General features: G+C 51.8%; 1 protein-coding gene across 1 annotated transcript in view; it reads left to right on the top strand.

The window, feature by feature from the left end:
* The window catches only part of LOC311143887 (unconventional myosin-X-like), a 199,038-nt gene that overhangs the window by 112,407 nt on the left and 61,336 nt on the right, over nt 1-25,295 (top strand). Inside the window, exons 16-18 of the mRNA XM_084179757.1 lie at nt 303-385; nt 1,001-1,109; nt 12,651-12,731. Of these exons, the coding sequence (XP_084035883.1) occupies nt 303-385; nt 1,001-1,109; nt 12,651-12,731 (273 nt within the window). The remainder of the gene's footprint in view (nt 1-302; nt 386-1,000; nt 1,110-12,650; nt 12,732-25,295) is intronic.

Genomic DNA, 25,295 nt, shown 5'->3' with positions numbered 1-25,295 from the left:
TGTAACATGTCTACCTGTCTGTTACTAACTGAACGTACTGTAACATGTCTACCTGTCTGTACTGTTACTAACTGAACGTACTGTAACATGTCTACCTGTCTGTTACTAACTGAACGTACTGTAACATGTCTACCTGTCTGTTACTAACTGAACGTACTGTAACATGTCTACCTGTCTGTTACTAACTGAACGTACTGTAACATGTCTACCTGTCTGTTACTAACTGAACGTACTGTAACATCTCTACCTGTCTGTTACTAACTGAACGTACTGTAACATCTCTACCTGTCTGTTTTCACCAGGTTCTGTATGACATCAGAGGGATCCTACAGAAGAACAGAGACACCTTCAGAGATGACATCTTAAACATGCTGAAAGACAGCAGGTATGCACACCAATGTGTATTACTGTTGGCAGGGTTTCCCAAACTGGGTCCTGGGGCCCACCCTGGGTGCACGTTGTGGTTTTTATCCTAGCACTACACAGCTGATTCAAATAACCAACTCATCATCAAGCTTTGAGTATTTTAATCAGCTGTGTAGTGCTAGGGCAAAAACCGCAACACCTAGGGGGGGCCCCAGGACCTAGCTGTGTAGTGCTAGGGGGGGGGGGCCCAGGACCTAGTTTGGGAAACCCTGCGGGTAAGAGCTTTGGGCCAGTAACCGAAAGGTCTCTGGTTCGAATCCCTGAGACGACTAGGGGGTAAAATCTGCCCTTGAGCAAAGCAGTCCCCAAGAACAACTGCTCCCGGGCACTGATGACGCACATCTATGATTCAGAGGGGTTGGGTTAAATGTGGAAGACACATTTCAGTTGAATGCATTCAGATGTACAACTGACTAGGTATCCCCTTTCCCTGGGTCATAAAATGCTTGCAACAGTTGAATGATCTCTGTGCAGTTGACATTGTGCATATAGTCCCTCCTTTGTCGAGGTTGTATTTTTATTCTATATAACTATGGTTTAAGTATATGAATAATATGTAACATGTGTGTTGCAGACTTGACTTCATCTATGACCTGTTTGAGCGTGTCGGGAGCAGGAACGGAGAGGAGACCCTGAAGATGGGGACGGCCAGACGCAAACCCACCGTCAGCTCTCAGTTCAGGGTGAGGACCACTATCCATAACCCCTGACCTCTGACCCTAACCCACCGTCAGCTCTCAGTTCAGGGTGAGAACCACTATCCATAACCCCTGACCCTAACCCACCGTCAGCTCTCAGTTCAGGGTGAGAACCACTATCCATAACCCCTGACCTCTGACCCTAACCCACCGTCAGCTCTCAGTTCAGAGTGAGAACCACTATCCATAACCCCTAACCCACCGTCAGCTCTCAGTTCAGGGTGAGAACCACTATCCATAACCCCTAACCCACCGTCAGCTCTCAGTTCAGAGTGAGAACCACTATCCATAACCCCTGACCCCTAACCCACCGTCAGCTCTCAGTTCAGAGTGAGAACCACTATCCATAACCCCTGACCCCTAACCCACCGTCAGCTCTCAGTTCAGAGTGAGAACCACTATCCATAACCCCTAACCCACCGTCAGCTCTCAGTTCAGGGTGAGAACCACTATCCATAACCCCTGACCTCTGACCCTAACCCACCGTCAGCTCTCAGTTCAGTGTGAGAACCACTATCCATAACCCCTGACCCCTAACCCACCGTCAGCTCTCAGTTCAGGGTGAGGACCACTATCCATAACCCCTGACCTCTGACCCTAACCCACCGTCAGCTCTCAGTTCAGGGTGAGGACCACTATCCATAACCCCTAACCCACCGTCAGCTCTCAGTTCAGAGTGAGAACCACTATCCATAACCCCTGACCCTAACCCACCGTCAGCTCTCAGTTCAGAGTGAGAACCACTATCCATAACCCCTGACCCACCGTCAGCTCTCAGTTCAGGGTGAGAACCACTATCCATAACCCCTGACCTCTGACCCTAACCCACCGTCAGCTCTCAGTTCAGAGTGAGAACCACTATCCATAACCCCTGACCCCTAACCCACCGTCAGCTCTCAGTTCAGAGTGAGAACCACTATCCATAACCCCTGACCCCTAACCCACCGTCAGCTCTCAGTTCAGAGTGAGAACCACTATCCATAACCCCTAACCCACCGTCAGCTCTCAGTTCAGGGTGAGAACCACTATCCATAACCCCTGACCTCTGACCCTAACCCACCGTCAGCTCTCAGTTCAGTGTGAGAACCACTATCCATAACCCCTGACCCCTAACCCACCGTCAGCTCTCAGTTCAGAGTGAGAACCACTATCCATAACCCCTGACCCTAACCCACCGTCAGCTCTCAGTTCAGAGTGAGAACCACTATCCATAACCCCTGACCCCTAACCCACCGTCAGCTCTCAGTTCAGGGTGAAAACCACTATCCATAACCCCTGACCCTAACCCACCGTCAGCTCTCAGTTCAGGGTGAGAACCACTATCCATAACCCCTAACCCACCGTCAGCTCTCAGTTCAGGGTGAGAACCACTATCCATAACCCCTGACCTCTGACCCTAACCCACCGTCAGCTCTCAGTTCAGGGTGAGGACCACTATCCATAACCCCTAACCCACCGTCAGCTCTCAGTTCAGGGTGAGAACCACTATCCATAACCCCTAACCCACCGTCAGCTCTCAGTTCAGGGTGAGAACCACTATCCATAACCCCTAACCCACCGTCAGCTCTCAGTTCAGGGTGAGAACCACTATCCATAACCCCTAACCCCTAACCCACCGTCAGCTCTCAGTTCAGGGTGAGAACCACTATCCATAACCCCTAACCCCTAACCCACCGTCAGCTCTCAGTTCAGAGTGAGAACCACTATCCATAACCCCTGACCTCTGACCCTAACCCACCGTCAGCTCTCAGTTCAGGGTGAGAACCACTATCCATAACCCCTAACCCACCGTCAGCTCTCAGTTCAGGGTGAGAACCACTATCCATAACCCCTAACCCACCGTCAGCTCTCAGTTCAGAGTGAGAACCACTATCCATAACCCCTAACCCACCGTCAGCTCTCAGTTCAGAGTGAGAACCACTATCCATAACCCCTGACCCCTAACCCACCGTCAGCTCTCAGTTCAGAGTGAGAACCACTATCCATAACCCCTGACCTCTGACCCTAACCCACCGTCAGCTCTCAGTTCAGAGTGAGAACCACTATCCATAACCCCTGACCCCTAACCCACCGTCAGCTCTCAGTTCAGAGTGAGAACCACTATCCATAACCCCTGACCCCTAACCCACCGTCAGCTCTCAGTTCAGGGTGAGAACCACTATCCATAACCCCTGACCCTAACCCACCGTCAGCTCTCAGTTCAGGGTGAGAACCACTATCCATAACCCCTAACCCACCGTCAGCTCTCAGTTCAGGGTGAGAACCACTATCCATAACCCCTAACCCACCGTCAGCTCTCAGTTCAGGGTGAGAACCACTATCCATAACCCCTGACCCTAACCCACCGTCAGCTCTCAGTTCAGGGTGAGAACCACTATCCATAACCCCTGACCTCTGACCCTAACCCACCGTCAGCTCTCAGTTCAGGGTGAGGACCACTATCCATAACCCCTGACCTCTGACCCTAACCCACCGTCAGCTCTCAGTTCAGGGTGAGAACCACTATCCATAACCCCTGACCCTAACCCACCGTCAGCTCTCAGTTCAGGGTGAGAACCACTATCCATAACCCCTGACCTCTGACCCTAACCCACCGTCAGCTCTCAGTTCAGGGTGAGGACCACTATCCATAACCCCTAACCCACCGTCAGCTCTCAGTTCAGGGTGAGAACCACTATCCATAACCCCTGACCCCTAACCCACCGTCAGCTCTCAGTTCAGAGTGAGAACCACTATCCATAACCCCTGACCCCTAACCCACCGTCAGCTCTCAGTTCAGAGTGAGAACCACTATCCATAACCCCTAACCCACCGTCAGCTCTCAGTTCAGGGTGAGAACCACTATCCATAACCCCTGACCTCTGACCCTAACCCACCGTCAGCTCTCAGTTCAGTGTGAGAACCACTATCCATAACCCCTGACCCCTAACCCACCGTCAGCTCTCAGTTCAGAGTGAGAACCACTATCCATAACCCCTGACCCTAACCCACCGTCAGCTCTCAGTTCAGAGTGAGAACCACTATCCATAACCCCTGACCCCTAACCCACCGTCAGCTCTCAGTTCAGGGTGAAAACCACTATCCATAACCCCTGACCTCTGACCCTAACCCACCGTCAGCTCTCAGTTCAGAGTGAGAACCACTATCCATAACCCCTGACCCTAACCCACTGTCAGCTCTCAGTTCAGGGTGAGAACCACTATCCATAACCCCTGACCCCTAACCCACCGTCAGCTCTCAGTTCAGGGTGAGAACCACTATCCATAACCCCTAACCCACCGTCAGCTCTCAGTTCAGGGTGAGAACCACTATCCATAACCCCTAACCCACCGTCAGCTCTCAGTTCAGGGTGAGAACCACTATCCATAACCCCTGACCCCTAACCCACCGTCAGCTCTCAGTTCAGAGTGAGAACCACTATCCATAACCCCTAACCCCTAACCCACCGTCAGCTCTCAGTTCAGGGTGAGAACCACTATCCATAACCCCTAACCCACCGTCAGCTCTCAGTTCAGGGTGAGAACCACTATCCATAACCCCTAACCCACCGTCAGCTCTCAGTTCAGGGTGAGAACCACTATCCATAACCCCTAACCCACCGTCAGCTCTCAGTTCAGGGTGAGAACCACTATCCATAACCCCTAACCCCTAACCCACCGTCAGCTCTCAGTTCAGGGTGAGAACCACTATCCATAACCCCTGACCCCTAACCCACCGTCAGCTCTCAGTTCAGAGTGAGAACCACTATCCATAACCCCTGACCCTAACCCACCGTCAGCTCTCAGTTCAGAGTGAGAACCACTATCCATAACCCCTGACCCCTAACCCACCGTCAGCTCTCAGTTCAGAGTGAGAACCACTATCCATAACCCCTGACCCCTGACCCACCGTCAGCTCTCAGTTCAGGGTGAGAACCACTATCCATAACCCCTGACCCCTAACCCACCGTCAGCTCTCAGTTCAGAGTGAGAACCACTATCCATAACCCCTAACCCACCGTCAGCTCTCAGTTCAGAGTGAGAACCACTATCCATAACCCCTGACCCCTAACCCACCGTCAGCTCTCAGTTCAGAGTGAGAACCACTATCCATAACCCCTGACCTCTGACCCTAACCCACCGTCAGCTCTCAGTTCAGAGTGAGAACCACTATCCATAACCCCTGACCTCTGACCCTAACCCACCGTCAGCTCTCAGTTCAGGGTGAGAACCACTATCCATAACCCCTGACCTCTGACCCTAACCCACCGTCAGCTCTCAGTTCAGAGTGAGAACCACTATCCATAACCCCTGACCCCTAACCCACCGTCAGCTCTCAGTTCAGAGTGAGAACCACTATCCATAACCCCTGACCCACCGTCAGCTCTCAGTTCAGAGTGAGAACCACTATCCATAACCCCTGACCCCTGACCCTAACCCACCGTCAGCTCTCAGTTCAGGGTGAGAACCACTATCCATAACCCCTAACCCACCGTCAGCTCTCAGTTCAGGGTGAGGACCACTATCCATAACCCCTAACCCACCGTCAGCTCTCAGTTCAGGGTGAGAACCACTATCCATAACCCCTAACCCACCGTCAGCTCTCAGTTCAGGGTGAGAACCACTATCCATAACCCCTGACCCTAACCCACCGTCAGCTCTCAGTTCAGAGTGAGAACCACTATCCATAACCCCTGACCCCTAACCCACCGTCAGCTCTCAGTTCAGAGTGAGAACCACTATCCATAACCCCTGACCCCTGACCCACCGTCAGCGCTCAGTTCAGGGTGAGAACCACTATCCATAACCCCTGACCTCTGACCCACCGTCAGCTCTCAGTTCAGAGTGAGAACCACTATCCATAACCCCTAACCCACCGTCAGCTCTCAGTTCAGGGTGAGGACCACTATCCATAACCCCTGACCCTAACCCACCGTCAGCTCTCAGTTCAGGGTGAGAACCACTATCCATAACCCCTGACCTCTGACCCTAACCCACCGTCAGCTCTCAGTTCAGGGTGAGGACCACTATCCATAACCCCTGACCCTAACCCACCGTCAGCTCTCAGTTCAGAGTGAGAACCACTATCCATAACCCCTGACCCTAACCCACCGTCAGCTCTCAGTTCAGAGTGAGAACCACTATCCATAACCCCTGACCCACCGTCAGCTCTCAGTTCAGGGTGAGAACCACTATCCATAACCCCTGACCTCTGACCTCTAGTCATCCACATACTAAACCTTTATCCTTTGAACCTGATGGAATCCTCTTGGCTATTATATGATAGGTATTGTCTTGACTTCCCCTTGGAGTAGTCTATTATATGATAGGTATTGTCGTGACTTCCCCTTGGAGTAGTCTATTATATGATAGGTATTGTCTTGACTTCCCCTTGGAGTAGTCTATTATATGATAGGTGTCTTGACTTCCCCTTGGAGTAGTCTATTATATGATAGGTATTGTCGTGACTTCCCCTTGGAGTAGTCTATTATATGATAGGTATTGTCTTGACTTCCCCTTGGAGTAGTCTATTATATGATAGGTGTCTTGACTTCCCCTTGGAGTAGTCTATTATATGATAGGTGTCGTGACTTCCCCTTGGAGTAGTCTATTATATGATAGGTATTGTCTTGACTTCCCCTTGGAGTAGTCTATTATATGATTGGTATTGTCTTGACTTCCCCTTGGAGTAGTCTATTATATGATAGGTGTCGTGACTTCCCCTTGGAGTAGTCTATTATATGATAGGTATTGTCTTGACTTCCCCTTGGAGTAGTCTATTATATGATAGGTGTCTTGACTTCCCCTTGGAGTAGTCTATTATATGATAGGTATTGTCGTGACTTCCCCTTGGAGTAGTCTATTATATGATAGGTGTCGTGACTTCCCCTTGGAGTAGTCTATTATATGATAGGTATTGTCTTGACTTCCCCTTGGAGTAGTCTATTATATGATTGGTATTGTCTTGACTTCCCCTTGGAGTAGTCTATTATATGATAGGTGTCTTGACTTCCCCTTGGAGTAGTCTTTTATATGATAGGTGTCTTGACTTCCCCTTGGAGTAGTCTATTATATGATTGGTATTGTCTTGACTTCAATCAATCAATCAATCAAATCAGCAGATGTCACAAAGTGCTATACAGAAACCCAGCCTTAACCCCAAACAGCAAGCAATGCAGATGTAGAAGCACGGTGGCTAGAAAAAACTCCCTAGAAAGGCAGGAACCTAGGAAAGAACCAGGCTCTGAGGGGTGGCCAGTCCCCTTCTGGCTGTGCCGGGTGGAGATTATAACAGTACATGGCCATTAAGGCCAGATTTTTCTCCCAAGATGTTCAAACGTTCATAGATGACCAGCAGGGTCAAATAATAATCACAGTGGTTGTAGAGGTTGCAACAGGTCAGTACATCAGGAGTAAACGTCACTTGGCTTTTCATAGCCGGGCATTTAGAGGTTGAAATAGCAGGTGCGGTAGAGAGAGAGAGTTTAAAACAGCAGGTCTGGGACAAGGTAGCACGTCCAGTGAACAGGTCAGGGTTCCATAGCCGCAGACAGAAGAGTGGAAACTGGAGCAGCAGCACGACCAGGTGGACTGGGGACAGCCAGGAGTCATCAGGCCAGGTAGTCCTGAGGAATGGTCCTAGGGCTCAGGTCCTCCGGGATGGGAGGGAGAGATATATACAGTGGGGAAAAAAGGATTTAGTCAGCCACCAATTGTGCAAGTTCTCCCACTTAAAAAGATGAGAGAGGCCTGTAATTTTCATCATAGGTACACGTCAACTATGACAGACAAATAGAGAGAAAAAATTCCAGAAAATCACACTGTATGATTTTTTATGAATTTATTTGCAAATTATGGTGGAAAATAAGTATTTGGTCACTTACAAACAAGCAAGATTTCTGGCTCTCACAGACCTGTAACTTCTTCTTTAAGAGGCTCCTCTGTCCTCCACTCGTTACCTGTATTAATGGCACCTGTTTGAACTTGTTATCAGTATAAAAGACACCTGTCCACAACCTCAAACAGTCACACTCCGAACTCCACTATGGCCAAGACCAAAGAGCTGTCAAAGGACACCAGAAACAAAATTGTAGACCTGCACCAGGCTGGGAAGACTGAATCTGCAATAGGTAAGCAGCTTGGTTTGAAGAAATCAACTGTGGGAGCAATTATTAGGAAATGGAAGACATACAAGACCACTGATAATCTCCCTCGATCTGGGGCTCCACGCAAGATCTCACCCTGTGGGGTCAAAATGATCACAAGAACGGTGAGCAAAAATCCCAGAACCACACGGGGGGACCTAGTGAATGACCTGCAGAGAGCTGGGACCAAAGTAACAAAGCCTACCATCAGTAACACACTACGCCGCCAGGGACTCAAATCCTGCAGTGCCAGACGTGTCCCCCTGCTTAAGCCAGTACATGTCCAGGCCCGTCTGAAGTTAGCTAGAGTGCATTTGGATGATCCAGAAGAGGATTGGGAGAATGTAAAATGGTCAGATGAAACCAAAATAGAACTTTTTGGTAAAAACTCAACTCGTCGTGTTTGGAGGACAAAGAATGCTGAGTTGCATCCAAAGAACACCATACCTACTGTGAAGCATGGGGGTGGAAACATCATGCTTTGGGGCTGTTTTTCTGCAAAGCGACCACGACGACTGATCCGTGTAAAGGAAAGAATGAATGGGGCCATGTATCGTGAGATTTTGAGTGAAAACCTCCTTCCATCAGCAAGGGCATTGAAGATGAAACGTGGCTGGGTCTTTCAGCATGACAATGATCCCAAACACACCACCCGGGCAACGAGGAGTGGCTTCGTAAGAAGCATTTCAAGGTCCTGGAGTGGCCTAGCCAGTCTCCAGATCTCAACCCCATAGAAAATCTTTGGAGGGAGTTGAAAGTCCGTGTTGCCCAGCGACAGCCCCAAAACATCACTGCTCTAGAGGAGATCTGCATGGAGGAATGGGCCAAAATACCAGCAACAGTGTGTGAAAACCTTGTGAAGACTTACAGAAAACGTTTGACCTGTGTCATTGCCAACAAAGGGTATATAACAAAGTATTGAGAAACTTTTGTTATTGACCAAATACTTATTTTCCACCATAATTTGCAAATAAATTCATTAAACATCCTACAATGTGATTTTCTGGATTTTTTTTTCTAATTTTGTCTGTCATAGTTGACGTGTACCTATGATGAAAATTACAGGCCTCTCTCATCTTTTTAAGTGGGAGAACTTGCACAATTGGTGGCTGACTAAATACTTTTTTCCCCACTGTACAGTTGAAGTCGGAAGTTTACATACACTTAGGTTGGAGTCATTAAAACTCGTTTTTCAACCACTCCACAAATTTCTTGTTAACAAACTATAGTTTTGGCAAGTCGGTTAGGACATCTGCTTTGTGAATGACACAAGTAATTTTTCCAGCAATTGTTTACAGACAGATGATTTCACTTATAATTCACTGTATCACAATTCCAGTGGGTCAGAAGTTTACATACACTAAGTTGACTGTGCCTTTAAACAGCTTGGAAAATTCCAGAAAATGATGTCATGGCTTTAGAAGCTTCTGATAGGCTAAATGACATCATATGAGTCAATTGGAAGTGTACCTGTGGATGTATTTCAAGGCCTACCTTCAAACTCAGTGCTTCTTTGCTTGACATCATGGGAAAATCAAAAGAAATCAGCCAAGACCTCAGGAAAAAACTCCTGAAGGTACCACGTTCATCGGTACAGAAAACAGTACGCAAGTATAAACACCATGGGACCACGCAGCCGTCATACCGCTCAGGAAGGAGACGCATTCTTTCTGCTAGAGATGAATGTGCTTTGGTGCGAAAAGTGCAAATCAATCCCAGAACAACAGCAATGGACCTTGTGAAGATGCTGGAGGAAACAGGTACACAAGTATCTATAGCCACAATAAAACAAGTCCTATATCGACATAACCCGAAAGGCCGCTCAGCAAGGAAGAAGCCACTGCTCCAAAACCGCCATAAAAAAGCCCGACTACAGTTTGCAACTGCACATGGGGCCAAAGATCGTACTTTTTGGAGAAATGTCCTCTGGTCTGATGAAACAAAAATAGAACTGTTTGGCCATAATGACCATCGTTATGTTTGGAGGAAAAAGGCGGATGCTTGCAAGCAGAAGAACACCATCCCAACCATGAAGCATGGGGGTGCTTTGCTGCAGGAGGGACTGGTGCACTTCACAAAATAGATGGCATCATGAGGAAGGAAAATTACGTGGATATATTGAAGCAACATCTCAAGACATCAGTCAGGAAGTGAAAGCTTGGTCGCAAATGGGTGTTCCAAATGGACAATGACCCCAAGCATACTTCCAAAGTTGTAGCAAAATGGCTGAAGGACAACAAAGTCAAGGTATTGGAGTGGCCATCACAAAGCCCTGACCTCAATCCTATGGAACATTTGTGGGCAGAACTGAAAAAGTGTGTGCGAGCAAGGATGCCTACAAACCTGACTCAGTTACACCAGCTCTATCAGGAGGAATGGGCCAGAATTCACCCAACTTATTGTGGGAAGCTTGTGGAAGGCTACCCGAAACATTTGACCCAAGTTTAAGAATTTAAGAATGTAAACTTCTGACCCACTGGGAATGTAATCCCGTGTAGCTCAGTTGGTAGAGCATTGCGTTTGCAACGCCAGGGTTGTGGGTTCGATTCTCACGGGGGGCCAGTATGAAAATGCTAAATGTCTGCTAAATGACTAAAAATGTAAAATGTGATGAACTAAATAAAAGCTGAAATAAATCATTCTCTCTACTATTATTCTGACATTTCACATTCTTAATATAAAGTGGTGATCCTAACTGACCTAAAACAGTGAATTTTTACTAGGATTAAATGTCAGGAATTGTGAAAAACTGAGTTTAAATGTATTTGACTAAGGTGTATGTAAACTTCCGACTTCAACTGTATAAGTGAATTTGTCCCAATACTTTTGGTCCCCTAAAATGGGGGGACTATGTACATAAAGTGCTGTAATGCTGTAATGAAATGTTGGATGAAAATCCCCTCAGATTAAAACTGACGGTTTGCACTTTAACTCCAAAATAACACAATACATCATTTACCATTCATTTCTACCATTCATAGTCTGTACTTTAACCTCACAGTCATTGTATCATTTCCAATCCAAAGTGCTGGAGTACAGAGCCAAAACAACAACAAATGTGTCTTTGTCCCAATACTGTTGGAGAGCACTGTATATAAACCACGCCCCTCTGCAAACATGCCTTCTCCGATGTTGGTTACAAGGCGGTACTTGTTTAAATATGGTAAGAGAATATCATGTTACCATTGGTGTATTGAAATGAGAGAGTTAGGGTGATGTCACCCTATCCCGTTAGTAATCCCGCCTCCTGAATCCAAGTGTTTGACACGGGGGAGGGGACCAGTAACTTTATGATCAAACTTTATCAATGTAGAAGCAACAGTAATTTTTTATACTTTGGTCATCATACTTAGATCTGGTTTCATCATTGTGACTGTTCATTACCTTTAAAACACATCACGTCACAAAACCCTCCAGGGGACCATGACACAATGTGTTGTTGTGTTTGTGATCCTGTATCTATATCTAGAAGTGTTGTTGTGTTTGTGATCCTGTATCTATATCTAGAAGTGTTGTTGTGTTTGTGATCCTGTATCTATATCTAGAAGTGTTGTTGTGTTTGTGATTCTGTATCTATATCTAGAAGTGTTGTTGTGTTTGTGATTCTGTATCTATATCTAGAAGTGTTGTTGTGTTTGTGATCCTGTATCTATATCTAGAAGTGTTGTTGTGTTTGTGATTCTGTATCTATATCTAGAAGTGTTGTTGTGTTTGTGATCCTGTATCTATATCTAGAAGTGTTGTTGTGTTTGTGATTCTGTATCTATATCTAGAAGTGTTGTTGTGTTTGTGATCCTGTATCTATATCTAGAAGTGTTGTTGTGTTTGTGATCCTGTATCTATATCTAGAAGTGTTGTTGTGTTTGTGATCCTGTATCTATATCTAGAAGTGTTGTTGTGTTTGTGATTCTGTATCTATATCTAGAAGTGTTGTTGTGTTTGTGATCCTGTATCTATATCTAGAAGTGTTGTTGTGTTTGTGATCCTGTATCTATATCTAGAAGTGTTGTTGTGTTTGTGATTATGTATCTATATCTAGAAGTGTTGTTGTGTTTGTGATCCTGTATCTATATCTAGAAGTGTTGTTGTGTTTGTGATCCTGTATCTATATCTAGAAGTGTTGTTGTGTTTGTGATCCTGTATCTATATCTAGAAGTGTTGTTGTGTTTGTGATCCTGTATCTATATCTAGAAGTGTTGTTGTGTTTGTGATCCTGTATCTATATCTAGAAGTGTTGTTGTGTTTGTGATCCTGTATCTATATCTAGAAGTGTTGTTGTGTTTGTGATCCTGTATCTATATCTAGAAGTGTTGTTGTGTTTGTGATCCTGTATCTATATCTAGAAGTGTTGTTGTGTTTGTGATCCTGTATCTATATCTAGATGTGTTGTTGTGTTTCTGCAGGACTCTCTCCATTCCTTGATGAACACTCTGAGTGCCTCCAACCCTTTCTTCGTGCGCTGCATCAAACCCAACATGGACAAGGTGGGTCATTCAGTATTCATCACAACCACCAGCTGAACTGGAACTAGTCTGTTACTGTTCACTCATAGCAGCTTGAGTCCAGATCAGAGAAAAGCCAGATCAGAGAAAAGCCAGATCAGAGAAAAGCCAGATCAGATAAAAGCCATATCTATGTTCTATTCATAGTTCTCCTGCTGTCTTGCCCATGTACCCTCAGTGTGATTCTACTCTATACAACGCTGAGAGTGTAGGAGCCATTTTGATAGTATGTCTATAGACTTTAGAAACACAACAGAGAGTCAGAGGAGATAGGAGGGACGGTGGCTCGCTGATGTTTCAGTTGGCGGCTATCTCTTCAGTGTGATCCTCATGTTCCCTATGTAGTACACTACTTTTGACCAGGGTCCATAAGGTGCCATTTTGGACTCATCCTTTGATACAGTTAGGAGCAGCAGGACAGAGAGGACAGTTAGGAGCAGCAGGACAGAGAGGACAGTTAGGAGCAGCAGGACAGAGAGGACAGTTAGGAGCAGCAGGACAGAGTGGACAGTTAGGAGCAGCAGGACAGAGAGGACAGTTAGGAGCAGTAGGACAGAGTGGACAGTTAGGAGAAGCAGGACAGAGAGGACAGTTAGGAGCAGCAGGACAGAATGGACAGTTAGGAGCAGCAGGACAGAGTGGACAGTTAGGAGCAGCAGGACAGAGAGGACAGTTAGGAGCAGCAGGACAGAGTGGACAGTTAGGAGCAGCAGGACAGAGAGGACAGTTAGGAGCAGTAGGACAGAGTGGACAGTTAGGAGCAGCAGGACAGAGAGGACAGTTAGGAGCAGCAGGACAGAGAGGACAGTTAGGAGCAGCAGGACAGAGAGGACAGTTAGGAGCAGCAGGACAGAGAGGACAGTTAGGAGCAGCAGGACAGAGTGGACAGTTAGGAGCAGCAGGACAGAGAGGACAGTTAGGAGCAGCAGGACAGAGAGGACAGTTAGGAGCAGCAGGACAGAGAGGACAGTTAGGAGCAGCAGGACAGTTAGGAGCAGCAGGACAGAGAGGACAGTTAGGAGCAGCAGGACAGAGAGGACAGTTAGGAGTAGCAGGACAGAGAGGACAGTTAGGAGCAGCAGGACAGAGTGGACAGTTAGGAGCAGCAGGACAGAGAGGACAGTTAGGAGCAGCAGGACAGTTAGGAGCAGCAGGACAGAGAGGACAGTTAGGAGCAGTAGGACAGAGAGGACAGTTAGGAGCAGCAGGACAGAGTGGACAGTTAGGAGCAGCAGGACAGAGAGGACAGTTAGGAGCAGCAGGACAGAGAGGACAGTTAGGAGCAGCAGGACAGAGAGGACAGTTAGGAGCAGCAGGACAGAGTGGACAGTTAGGAGCAGCAGGACAGAGTGGACAGTTAGGAGCAGCAGGACAGAGAGGACAGTTAGGAGCAGCAGGACAGTTAGGAGTAGCAGGACAGAGAGGACAGTTAGGAGCAGCAGGACAGAGTGGACAGTTAGGAGCAGCAGGACAGAGAGGACAGTTAGGAGCAGCAGGACAGTTAGGAGCAGCAGGACAGAGAGGACAGTTAGGAGCAGTAGGACAGAGTGGACAGTTAGGAGCAGCAGGACAGAGTGGACAGTTAGGAGCAGCAGGACAGAGAGGACAGTTAGGAGTAGCAGGACAGAGAGGACAGTTAGGAGCAGCAGGACAGAGAGGACAGTTAGGAGCAGCAGGACAGAGTGGACAGTTAGGAGTAGCAGGACAGAGAGGACAGTTAGGAGCAGCAGGACAGAGAGGACAGTTAGGAGCAGCAGGACAGAGTGGACAGTTAGGAGCAGCAGGACAGAGAGGACAGTTAGGAGCAGCAGGACAGAGAGGACAGTTAGGAGCAGCAGGACAGAGAGGACAGTTAGGAGCAGCAGGACAGAGAGGACAGTTAGGAGCAGCAGGACAGAGAGGACAGTTAGGAGCAGCAGGACAGAGAGGACAGTTAGGAGCAGCAGGACAGAGAGGAGCAGCAGGACAGAATGGACAGTTAGGAGCAGCAGGACAGAGTGGACAGTTAGGAGTAGCAGGACAGTTAGGAGAAGCAGGACAGAGAGGACAGTTAGGAGCAGTAGGACAGAGAGGACAGTTAGGAGCAGCAGGACAGAGTGGACAGTTAGGAGCAGCAGGACAGAGAGGACAGTTAGGAGCAGAAGGACAGAGAGGACAGTTAGGAGCAGCAGGACAGAGAGGACAGTTAGGAGCAGCAGGACAGAGAGGACAGTTAGGAGCAGCAGGACAGAGAGGACAGTTAGGAGCAGCAGGACAGAGAGGACAGTTAGGAGCAGCAGGACAGTTAGGAGTAGCAGGACAGAGAGGACAGTTAGGAGCAGCAGGACAGTTAGGAGTAGCAGGACAGAGAGGACAGTTAGGAGCAGCAGGACAGAGTGGACAGTTAGGAGCAGCAGGACAGAGAGGACAGTTAGGAGCAGCAGGACAGAGTGGACAGTTAGGAGCAGCAGGACAGAGAGGACAGTTAGGAGCAGCAGGACAGAGAGGACAGTTAGGAGCAGCAGGACAGTTAGGAGTAGCAGGACAGAGTGGACAGTTAGGAGCAGCAGGACAGAGAGGACAGTTAGGAGCAGCAGGACAGAGAGGACAGTTAGGAGCAGCAGGACAGAGTGTTCTGAGTCTTCTAAGGCCTACATTCAATCAGATCATGCGTTAACTGGGCAATAGCCGACACCCACATAGCTGATGTTTCGGCGGTGTCGGAGGTGGACCTGTGTTGGGGCATTGTCACGTAGCTCACCCGTCCCCACTCCTCATTAGAAGTTCAGAATTGATAAAGTGTAGGATATATAGATATGGCAATGTCAGCTTTAGCTATAATGCCAGGACACGCCAAAACAATCACTATGCTGTCTGCTGGTAGAATAGAGCCCTGAGTGTTCCGGGGCCTTCCATGGTTCTGCGAGGGCTCTCTTTGTGCCTCTGTAACAACGCCCCTCTGCCAGGACATTCCTCCAGCCCAGGTCAGAGGTCAGAGGTCAGGGGTTAGGGTTGGCCCGCAACAGCTGCAGTTGGTTGTGTGTGGGCCATTGTTGCCCTACTGACCTGCTGACTGCTGCTGTGGAGGGAGGGAGGGAGGGAGGGAGGGAGGAGAGGGAGAGAGGGAGGGAGGGAGGGAGGGAGGGAGGGAGGAGAGGGAGGGAGGGAGGGAGGGAGGGAGGAGAGGGGGGGAGGGAGGGAGGGAGGGAGGAGAGGGAGGAGAGGGAGGGAGGGAGGAGAGGGAGGGAGGAGAGGGGGGGAGGGAGGAAGGGAGGGAGGAGAGGGAGGGAGGAGAGGGAGGGAGGGAGGGAGGGGGAGAGGGAGGGAGGGAGGAGAGGGAGGGAGGGAGGGAGGGAGGAGAGGGAGGGAGGGAGGGAGGGAGGGAGGAGAGGGGGGGAGGGAGGGAGGGAGGGAGGAGAGGGAGGGAGGGAGGGAGGGAGGGAGGGAGGAGAGGGAGGGAGGAGAGGGAGGGAGGGAGGAGAGGGAGGGAGGGAGGGAGGGAGGGAGGGAGGGAGAGAGGGAGGGAGGGAGGGAGGGAGGGAGGAGAGGTCAGCAGGGGGCTCGGCTGCAGCAGATGGCTCCACTATGTCTCCTCCCTATCACAGAGCAGTGGAAAACAAAACAACTTTCTTATTGACATTTAACACATAATGAAGTGCGTTGCCAATAGATTCATTTCCTTCTGTAACTGGCACAAGGCTTTCATGGTTAACAAGGCTAGCATGATCACTGTTCTCCTTGTCCTCTGAGAGGTTAGGGTTACAGAGGCACATGGTGGTGGCCCCTTGCCAGAGTCCCCAGCGCCAAGCACTACCATGTCTCACCTTGTCCCCTGTCCCTGTCCCTGGCATGGCAGCGCAATCCCTCTCTCTTGTCCCCTGTCCCTGGCATGACAGCAATCCCTCTCTCTTGTCCCCTGTCCCTGTCCCTGGCATGACAGCATTCCCTCTCTCTTGTCCCCTGTCCCTGGCATGACAGCATTCCCTCTCTCTTGTCCCTGTCCCTGTCCCTGGCATGACAGCAATCCCTCTCTCTTGTCCCCTGTCCCTGTCCCTATGCATGACAGCAATCCCTCTCTCTTGTCCCCTGTCCCTGGCATGACAGCATTCCCTCTCTCTTGTCCCCTGTCCCTGGCATGACAGCATTCCCTCTCTCTTGTCCCCTGTCCCTGTCCCTGGCATGACAGCATTCCCTCTCTCTTGTCCCCTGTCCCTGGCATGACAGCAATCCCTCTCTCTTGTCCCCTGTCCCTGTCCCTGGCATGACAGCATTCCCTCTCTCTTGTCCCCTGTCCCTGTCCCTGGCATGACAGCAATCCCTCTCTCTTGTCCCCTGTCCCTGGCATGACAGCATTCCCTCTCTCTTGTCCCCTGTCCCTGGCATGACAGCAATCCCTCTCTCTTGTCCCCTGTCCCTGTCCCTGGCATGACAGCATTCCCTCTCTCTTGTCCCCTGTCCCTGGCATGACAGCATTCCCTCTCTCTTGTCCCCTGTCCCTGTCCCTGGCATGACAGCAATCCCTCTCTCTTGTCCCCTGTCCCTGTCCCTGGCATGACAGCAATCCCTCTCTCTTGTCCCCTGTCCCTGTCCCTATGCATGACAGCAATCCCTCTCTCTTGTCCCCTGTCCCTGTCCCTGTCCCTGGCATGACAGCATTCCCTCTCTCTTGTCCCCTGTCCCTGTCCCTGGCATGACAGCATTCCCTCTCTCTTGTCCCCTGTCCCTGTCCCTATGCATGACAGCATTCCCTCTCTCTTGTCCCCTGTCCCTGTCCCTGGCATGACAGCATTCCCTCTCTCTTGTCCCCTGTCCCTGTCCCTGGCATGACAGCATTCCCTCTCTCTTGTCCCCTGTCCCTGTCCCTGGCATGACAGCAATCCCTCTCTCTTGTCCCCTGTCCCTGTCCCTATGCATGACAGCAATCCCTCTCTCTTGTCCCCTGTCCCTGTCCCTGGCATGACAGCATTCCCTCTCTCTTGTCCCCTGTCCCTGGCATGACAGCATTCCCTCTCTCTTGTCCCCTGTCCCTGTCCCTATGCATGACAGCATTCCCTCTCTCTTGTCCCCTGTCCCTGTCCCTGGCATGACAGCATTCCCTCTCTCTTGTCCCCTGTCCCTGGCATGACAGCAATCCCTCTCTCTTGTCCCCTGTCCCTGTCCCTAGGCATGACAGCAATCCCTCTCTCTTGTCCCCTGTCCCTGTCCCTGGCATGACAGCATTCCCTCTCTCTTGTCCTCCCTGTCCCTGGCATGACAGCATTCCCTCTCTCTTGTCCCCTGTCCCTGTCCCTGGCATGACAGCATTCCCTCTCTCTTGTCCCCTGTCCCTGGCATGACAGCAATCCCTCTCTCTTGTCCCCTGTCCCTGTCCCTGGCATGACAGCATTCCCTCTCTCTTGTCCCCTGTCCCTGTCCCTGGCATGACAGCAATCCCTCTCTCTTGTCCCCTGTCCCTGGCATGACAGCAATCCCTCTCTCTTGTCCCCTGTCCCTGTCCCTGGCATGACAGCAATCCCTCTCTCTTGTCCCCTGTCCCTGTCCCTGGCATGACAGCATTCCCTCTCTCTTGTCCGCCCTGTCCCTGGCATGACAGCATTCCCTCTCTCTTGTCCCCTGTCCCTGTCCCTGGCATGACAGCATTCCTCTCTCTTGTCCCCTGTCCCTGTCCCTGGCATGACAGCAATCCCTCTCTCTTGTCCCCTGTCCCTGTCCCTATGCATGACAGCAATCCCTCTCTCTTGTCCCCTGTCCCTGTCCCTGTCCCTGGCATGACAGCATTCCCTCTCTCTTGTCCCCTGTCCCTGTCCCTGGCATGACAGCATTCCCTCTCTCTTGTCCCCTGTCCCTGTCCCTATGCATGACAGCATTCCCTCTCTCTTGTCCCCTGTCCCTGTCCCTGGCATGACAGCATTCCCTCTCTCTTGTCCCCTGTCCCTGTCCCTGGCATGACAGCATTCCCTCTCTCTTGTCCCCTGTCCCTGTCCCTGGCATGACAGCATTCCCTCTCTCTTGTCCCCTGTCCCTGTCCCTATGCATGACAGCAATCCCTCTCTCTTGTCCCCTGTCCCTGTCCCTGGCATGACAGCATTCCCTCTCTCTTGTCCCCTGTCCCTGGCATGACAGCATTCCCTCTCTCTTGTCCCCTGTCCCTGTCCCTATGCATGACAGCATTCCCTCTCTCTTGTCCCCTGTCCCTGTCCCTGGCATGACAGCATTCCCTCTCTCTTGTCCCCTGTCCCTGGCATGACAGCAATCCCTCTCTCTTGTCCCCTGTCCCTGTCCCTATGCATGACAGCAATCCCTCTCTCTTGTCCCTGTCCCTGTCCCTGGCATGACAGCATTCCCTCTCTCTTGTCCCCTGTCCCTGGCATGACAGCATTCCCTCTCTCTTGTCCCCTGTCCCTGTCCCTGGCATGACAGCAATCCCTCTCTCTTGTCCCCTGTCCCTGTCCCTATGCATGACAGCAATCCCTCTCTCTTGTCCCCTGTCCCTATGCATGGACAGCAATCCCTCTCTCTTGTCCCCTGTCCCTGTCCCTGGCATGACAGCAATCCCTCTCTCTTGTCCCCTGTCCCTGTCCCTGGCATGACAGCATTCCCTCTCTCTTGTCCCTGTCCCTGTCCCTGGCATGACAGCAATCCCTCTCTCTTGTCCCCTGTCCCTGTCCCTATGCATGACAGCATTCCCTCTCTCTTGTCCCCTGTCCCTGGCATGACAGCATTCCCTCTCTCTTGTCCCCTGTCCCTGTCCCTGGCATGACAGCATTCCCTCTCTCTTGTCCCCTGTCCCTGTCCCTGCATGACAGCATTCCCTCTCTCTTGTCCCCTGTCCCTGGCATGACAGCAATCCCTCTCTCTTGTCCCCTGTCCCTGGCATGACAGCATTCCCTCTCTCCTGTCCCCTGTCCCTGTCCCTGGCATGACAGCATTCCCTCTCTCTTGTCCCCTGTCCCTGGCATGACAGCAATCCCTCTCTCTTGTCCCCTGTCCCTGTCCCTGGCATGACAGGGCATTCCCTCTCTTGTCCCCTGTCCCTGTCCCTGGCATGACAGCAATCCCTCTCTCTTGTCCCCTGTCCCTGGCATGACAGCATTCCCTCTCTCTTGTCCCCTGTCCCTGGCATGACAGCAATCCCTCTCTCTTGTCCCCTGTCCCTGTCCCTGGCATGACAGCATTCCCTCTCTCTTGTCCCCTGTCCCTGGCATGACAGCATTCCCTCTCTCTTGTCCCCTGTCCCTGTCCCTGGCATGACAGCAATCCCTCTCTCTTGTCCCCTGTCCCTGTCCCTGGCATGACAGCAATCCCTCTCTCTTGTCCCCTGTCCCTGTCCCTATGCATGACAGCAATCCCTCTCTCTTGTCCCCTGTCCCTGTCCCTGTCCCTGGCATGACAGCATTCCCTCTCTCTTGTCCCCTGTCCCTGTCCCTGGCATGACAGCATTCCCTCTCTCTTGTCCCCTGTCCCTGTCCCTATGCATGACAGCATTCCCTCTCTCTTGTCCCCTGTCCCTGTCCCTGGCATGACAGCATTCCCTCTCTCTTGTCCCCTGTCCCTGTCCCTGGCATGACAGCATTCCCTCTCTCTTGTCCCCTGTCCCTGTCCCTGGCATGACAGCAATCCCTCTCTCTTGTCCCCTGTCCCTGTCCCTATGCATGACAGCAATCCCTCTCTCTTGTCCCCTGTCCCTGTCCCTGGCATGACAGCATTCCCTCTCTCTTGTCCCCTGTCCCTGGCATGACAGCATTCCCTCTCTCTTGTCCCCTGTCCCTGTCCCTATGCATGACAGCATTCCCTCTCTCTTGTCCCCTGTCCCTGTCCCTGGCATGACAGCATTCCCTCTCTCTTGTCCCCTGTCCCTGGCATGACAGCAATCCCTCTCTCTTGTCCCCTGTCCCTGTCCCTATGCATGACAGCAATCCCTCTCTCTTGTCCCCTGTCCCTGGCATGACAGCATTCCCTCTCTCTTGTCCCCTGTCCCTGGCATGACAGCATTCCCTCTCTCTTGTCCCCTGTCCCTGTCCCTGGCATGACAGCATTCCCTCTCTCTTGTCCCCTGTCCCTGGCATGACAGCAATCCCTCTCTCTTGTCCCCTGTCCCTGTCCCTGGCATGACAGCATTCCCTCTCTCTTGTCCCCTGTCCCTGTCCCTGGCATGACAGCAATCCCTCTCTCTTGTCCCCTGTCCCTGGCATGACAGCATTCCCTCTCTCTTGTCCCCTGTCCCTGGCATGACAGCAATCCCTCTCTCTTGTCCCCTGTCCCTGTCCCTGGCATGACAGCATTCCCTCTCTCTTGTCCCCTGTCCCTGGCATGACAGCATTCCCTCTCTCTTGTCCCCTGTCCCTGTCCCTGGCATGACAGCAATCCCTCTCTCTTGTCCCCTGTCCCTGTCCCTGGCATGACAGCAATCCCTCTCTCTTGTCCCCTGTCCCTGTCCCTATGCATGACAGCAATCCCTCTCTCTTGTCCCCTGTCCCTGTCCCTGTCCCTGGCATGACAGCATTCCCTCTCTCTTGTCCCCTGTCCCTGTCCCTGGCATGACAGCATTCCCTCTCTCTTGTCCCCTGTCCCTGTCCCTATGCATGACAGCATTCCCTCTCTCTTGTCCCCTGTCCCTGTCCCTGGCATGACAGCATTCCCTCTCTCTTGTCCCCTGTCCCTGTCCCTGGCATGACAGCATTCCCTCTCTCTTGTCCCCTGTCCCTGTCCCTGGCATGACAGCAATCCCTCTCTCTTGTCCCCTGTCCCTGTCCCTATGCATGACAGCAATCCCTCTCTCTTGTCCCCTGTCCCTGTCCCTGGCATGACAGCATTCCCTCTCTCTTGTCCCCTGTCCCTGGCATGACAGCATTCCCTCTCTCTTGTCCCCTGTCCCTGTCCCTATGCATGACAGCATTCCCTCTCTCTTGTCCCCTGTCCCTGTCCCTGGCATGACAGCATTCCCTCTCTCTTGTCCCCTGTCCCTGGCATGACAGCAATCCCTCTCTCTTGTCCCCTGTCCCTGTCCCTATGCATGACAGCAATCCCTCTCTCTTGTCCCCTGTCCCTGTCCCTGGCATGACAGCATTCCCTCTCTCTTGTCCCCTGTCCCTGGCATGACAGCATTCCCTCTCTCTTGTCCCCTGTCCCTGTCCCTGGCATGACAGCAATCCCTCTCTCTTGTCCCCTGTCCCTGTCCCTATGCATGACAGCAATCCCTCTCTCTTGTCCCCTGTCCCTATGCATGGCAGCAATCCCTCTCTCTTGTCCCCTGTCCCTGTCCCTGGCATGACAGCAATCCCTCTCTCTTGTCCCCTGTCCCTGTCCCTGGCATGACAGCATTCCCTCTCTCTTGTCCCCTGTCCCTGTCCCTGGCATGACAGCAATCCCTCTCTCTTGTCCCCTGTCCCTGTCCCTATGCATGACAGCAATCCCTCTCTCTTGTCCCCTGTCCCTGTCCCTATGCATGACAGCAATCCCTCTCTCTTGTCCCCTGTCCCTGTCCCTATGCATGACAGCATTCCCTCTCTCTTGTCCCCTGTCCCTTTCCCTATGCATGACAGCATTCCCTCTCTCTTGTCCCCTGTCCCTTTCCCTATGCATGACAGCATTCCCTCTCTCTTGTCCCCTGTCCCTGTCCCTGGCATGACAGCAATCCCTCTCTCTTGTCCCCTGTCCCTGTCCCTGGCATGGCAGCAATCCCTCTCTCTTGTCCCCTGTCCCTGTCCCTGGCATGACAGCAATCCCTCTCTCTTGTCCCCTGTCCCTGGCATGACAGCAATCCCTCTCTCTTGTCCCCTGTCCCTGTCCCTGGCATGGCAGCAATCCCTCTCTCTTGTCCCCTGTCCCTGTCCCTGGCATGGCAGCAATCCCTCTCTCTTGTCCCCTGTCCCTGTCCCTGGCATGGCAGCAATCCCTCTCTCTTGTCCCCTGTCCCTGGCATGGCAGCAATCCCTCTCTCTTGTCCCCTGTCCCTGTCCCTGGCATGGCAGCAATCCCTCTCTCTTGTCCCCTGTCCCTGGCATGACAGCATTCCCTCTCTCTTGTCCCCTGTCCCTGTCCCTATGCATGACAGCAATCCCTCTCTCTTGTCCCCTGTCCCTGTCCCTGGCATGACAGCATTCCCTCTCTCTTGTCCCCTGTCCCTGTCCCTATGCATGACAGCAATCCCTCTCTCTTGTCCCCTGTCCCTGGCATGACAGCATTCCCTCTCTCTTGTCCCCTGTCCCTGTCCCTATGCATGACAGCAATCCCTCTCTCTTGTCCCCTGTCCCTGTCCCTGGCATGACAGCATTCCCTCTCTCTTGTCCCCTGTCCCTGGCATGACAGCATTCCCTCTCTCTTGTCCCCTGTCCCTGTCCCTGGCATGACAGCAATCCCTCTCTCTTGTCCCCTGTCCCTGTCCCTATGCATGACAGCAATCCCTCTCTCTTGTCCCCTGTCCCTGTCCCTGGCATGACAGCATTCCCTCTCTCTTGTCCCCGTCACTGTCCCTATGCATGACAGCAATCCCTCTCTCTTGTCCCCTGTCCCTGGCATGACAGCATTCCCTCTCTCTTGTCCCCTGTCCCTATGCATGACAGCAATCCCTCTCTCTTGTCCCCTGTCCCTGTCCCTGGCATGACAGCATTCCCTCTCTCTTGTCCCCTGTCCCTGGCATGACAGCATTCCCTCTCTCTTGTCCCCTGTCCCTGTCCCTGGCATGACAGCAATCCCTCTCTCTTGTCCCCTGTCCCTGTCCCTATGCATGACAGCAATCCCTCTCTCTTGTCCCCTGTCCCTGTCCCTGGCATGACAGCATTCCCTCTCTCTTGTCCCCTGTCCCTGGCATGACAGCAATCCCTCTCTCTTGTCCCCTGTCCCTGTCCCTGGCATGACAGCAATCCCTCTCTCTTGTCCCCTGTCCCTGGCATGACAGCATTCCCTCTCTCTTGTCCCCTGTCCCTGTCCCTGGCATGACAGCAATCCCTCTCTCTTGTCCCCTGTCCCTGTCCCTGGCATGACAGCAATCCCTCTCTCTTGTCCCCTGTCCCTGTCCCTATGCATGACAGCAATCCCTCTCTCTTGTCCCCTGTCCCTGTCCCTGGCATGACAGCATTCCCTCTCTCTTGTCCCCTGTCCCTGGCATGACAGCAATCCCTCTCTCTTGTCCCCTGTCCCTGTCCCTGGCATGACAGCAATCCCTCTCTCTTGTCCCCTGTCCCTGGCATGACAGCATTCCCTCTCTCTTGTCCCCTGTCCCTGTCCCTGGCATGACAGCAATCCCTCTCTCTTGTCCCCTGTCCCTATGCATGACAGCATTCCCTCTCTCTTGTCCCCTGTCCCTGTCCCTGGCATGACAGCAATCCCTCTCTCTTGTCCCCTGTCCCTATGCATGACAGCATTCCCTCTCTCTTGTCCCCTGTCCCTGTCCCTGGCATGACAGCAATCCCTCTCTCTTGTCCCCTGTCCCTATGCATGACAGCAATCCCTCTCTCTTGTCCCCTGTCCCTGGCATGACAGCATTCCCTCTCTCTTGTCCCCTGTCCCTGTCCCTGGCATGACAGCAATCCCTCTCTCTTGTCCCCTGTCCCTGTCCCTATGCATGACAGCAATCCCTCTCTCTTGTCCCCTGTCCCTGTCCCTGGCATGACAGCAATCCCTCTCTCTTGTCCCCTGTCCCTGTCCCTATGCATGACAGCATTCCCTCTCTCTTGTCCCCTGTCCCTGTCCCTGGCATGACAGCAATCCCTCTCTCTTGTCCCCTGTCCCTGTCCCTATGCATGACAGCATTCCCTCTCTCTTGTCCCCTGTCCCTGTCCCTGGCATGACAGCAATCCCTCTCTCTTATCCCCTGTCCCTATGCATGACAGCATTCCCTCTCTCTTGTCCCCTGTCCCTGTCCCTGGCATGACAGCAATCCCTCTCTCTTGTCACCTGTCCCTATGCATGACAGCAATCCCTCTCTCTTGTCCCCTGTCCCTATGCATGACAGCATTCCCTCTCTCTTGTCCCCTGTCCCTGTCCCTGGCATGGCAGCAATCCCTCTCTCTTGTCCCCTGTCCCTGTCCCTTGCATGGCAGCAATCCCTCTCTCTTGTCCCCTGTCCCTGGCATGACAGCAATCCCTCTCTCTTGTCCCCTGTCCCTGTCCCTGGCATGGCAGCAATCCCTCTCTCTTGTCCCCTGTCCCTGTCCCTGGCATGACAGCATTCCCTCTCTCTTGTCCCCTGTCCCTGGCATGACAGCATTCCCTCTCTCTTGTCCCCTGTCCCTGTCCCTGGCATGACAGCATTCCCTCTCTCTTGTCCCCTGTCCCTGTCCCTGGCATGACAGCAATCCCTCTCTCTTGTCCCCTGTCCCTGTCCCTGGCATGACAGCATTCCCTCTCTCTTGTCCCCTGTCCCTGTCCCTGGCATGGCAGCAATCCCTCTCCCTTCTCCCCTCCCTTGTCCTCCCCCAATCCCTCTTCCTTCTCCCCTCCCTTGTCCTCCCCCAATCCCTCTTCCTTCTCCCCTCCCTTGTCCTCCCCCAATCCCTCTTCCTTCTCCCCTCCCTTGTCCTCCCCCAATCCCTCTCCCTTGAAGATGCAGGCGATGCTAACACCATA

The sequence above is a fragment of the Coregonus lavaretus genome (genome assembly GCF_964263955.1).
Source record: "Coregonus lavaretus genome assembly, chromosome: 16".
Lineage (NCBI taxonomy): Eukaryota > Metazoa > Chordata > Actinopteri > Salmoniformes > Salmonidae > Coregonus > Coregonus lavaretus.
This window is presented reverse-complemented; position numbering and strand designations above follow the sequence as displayed.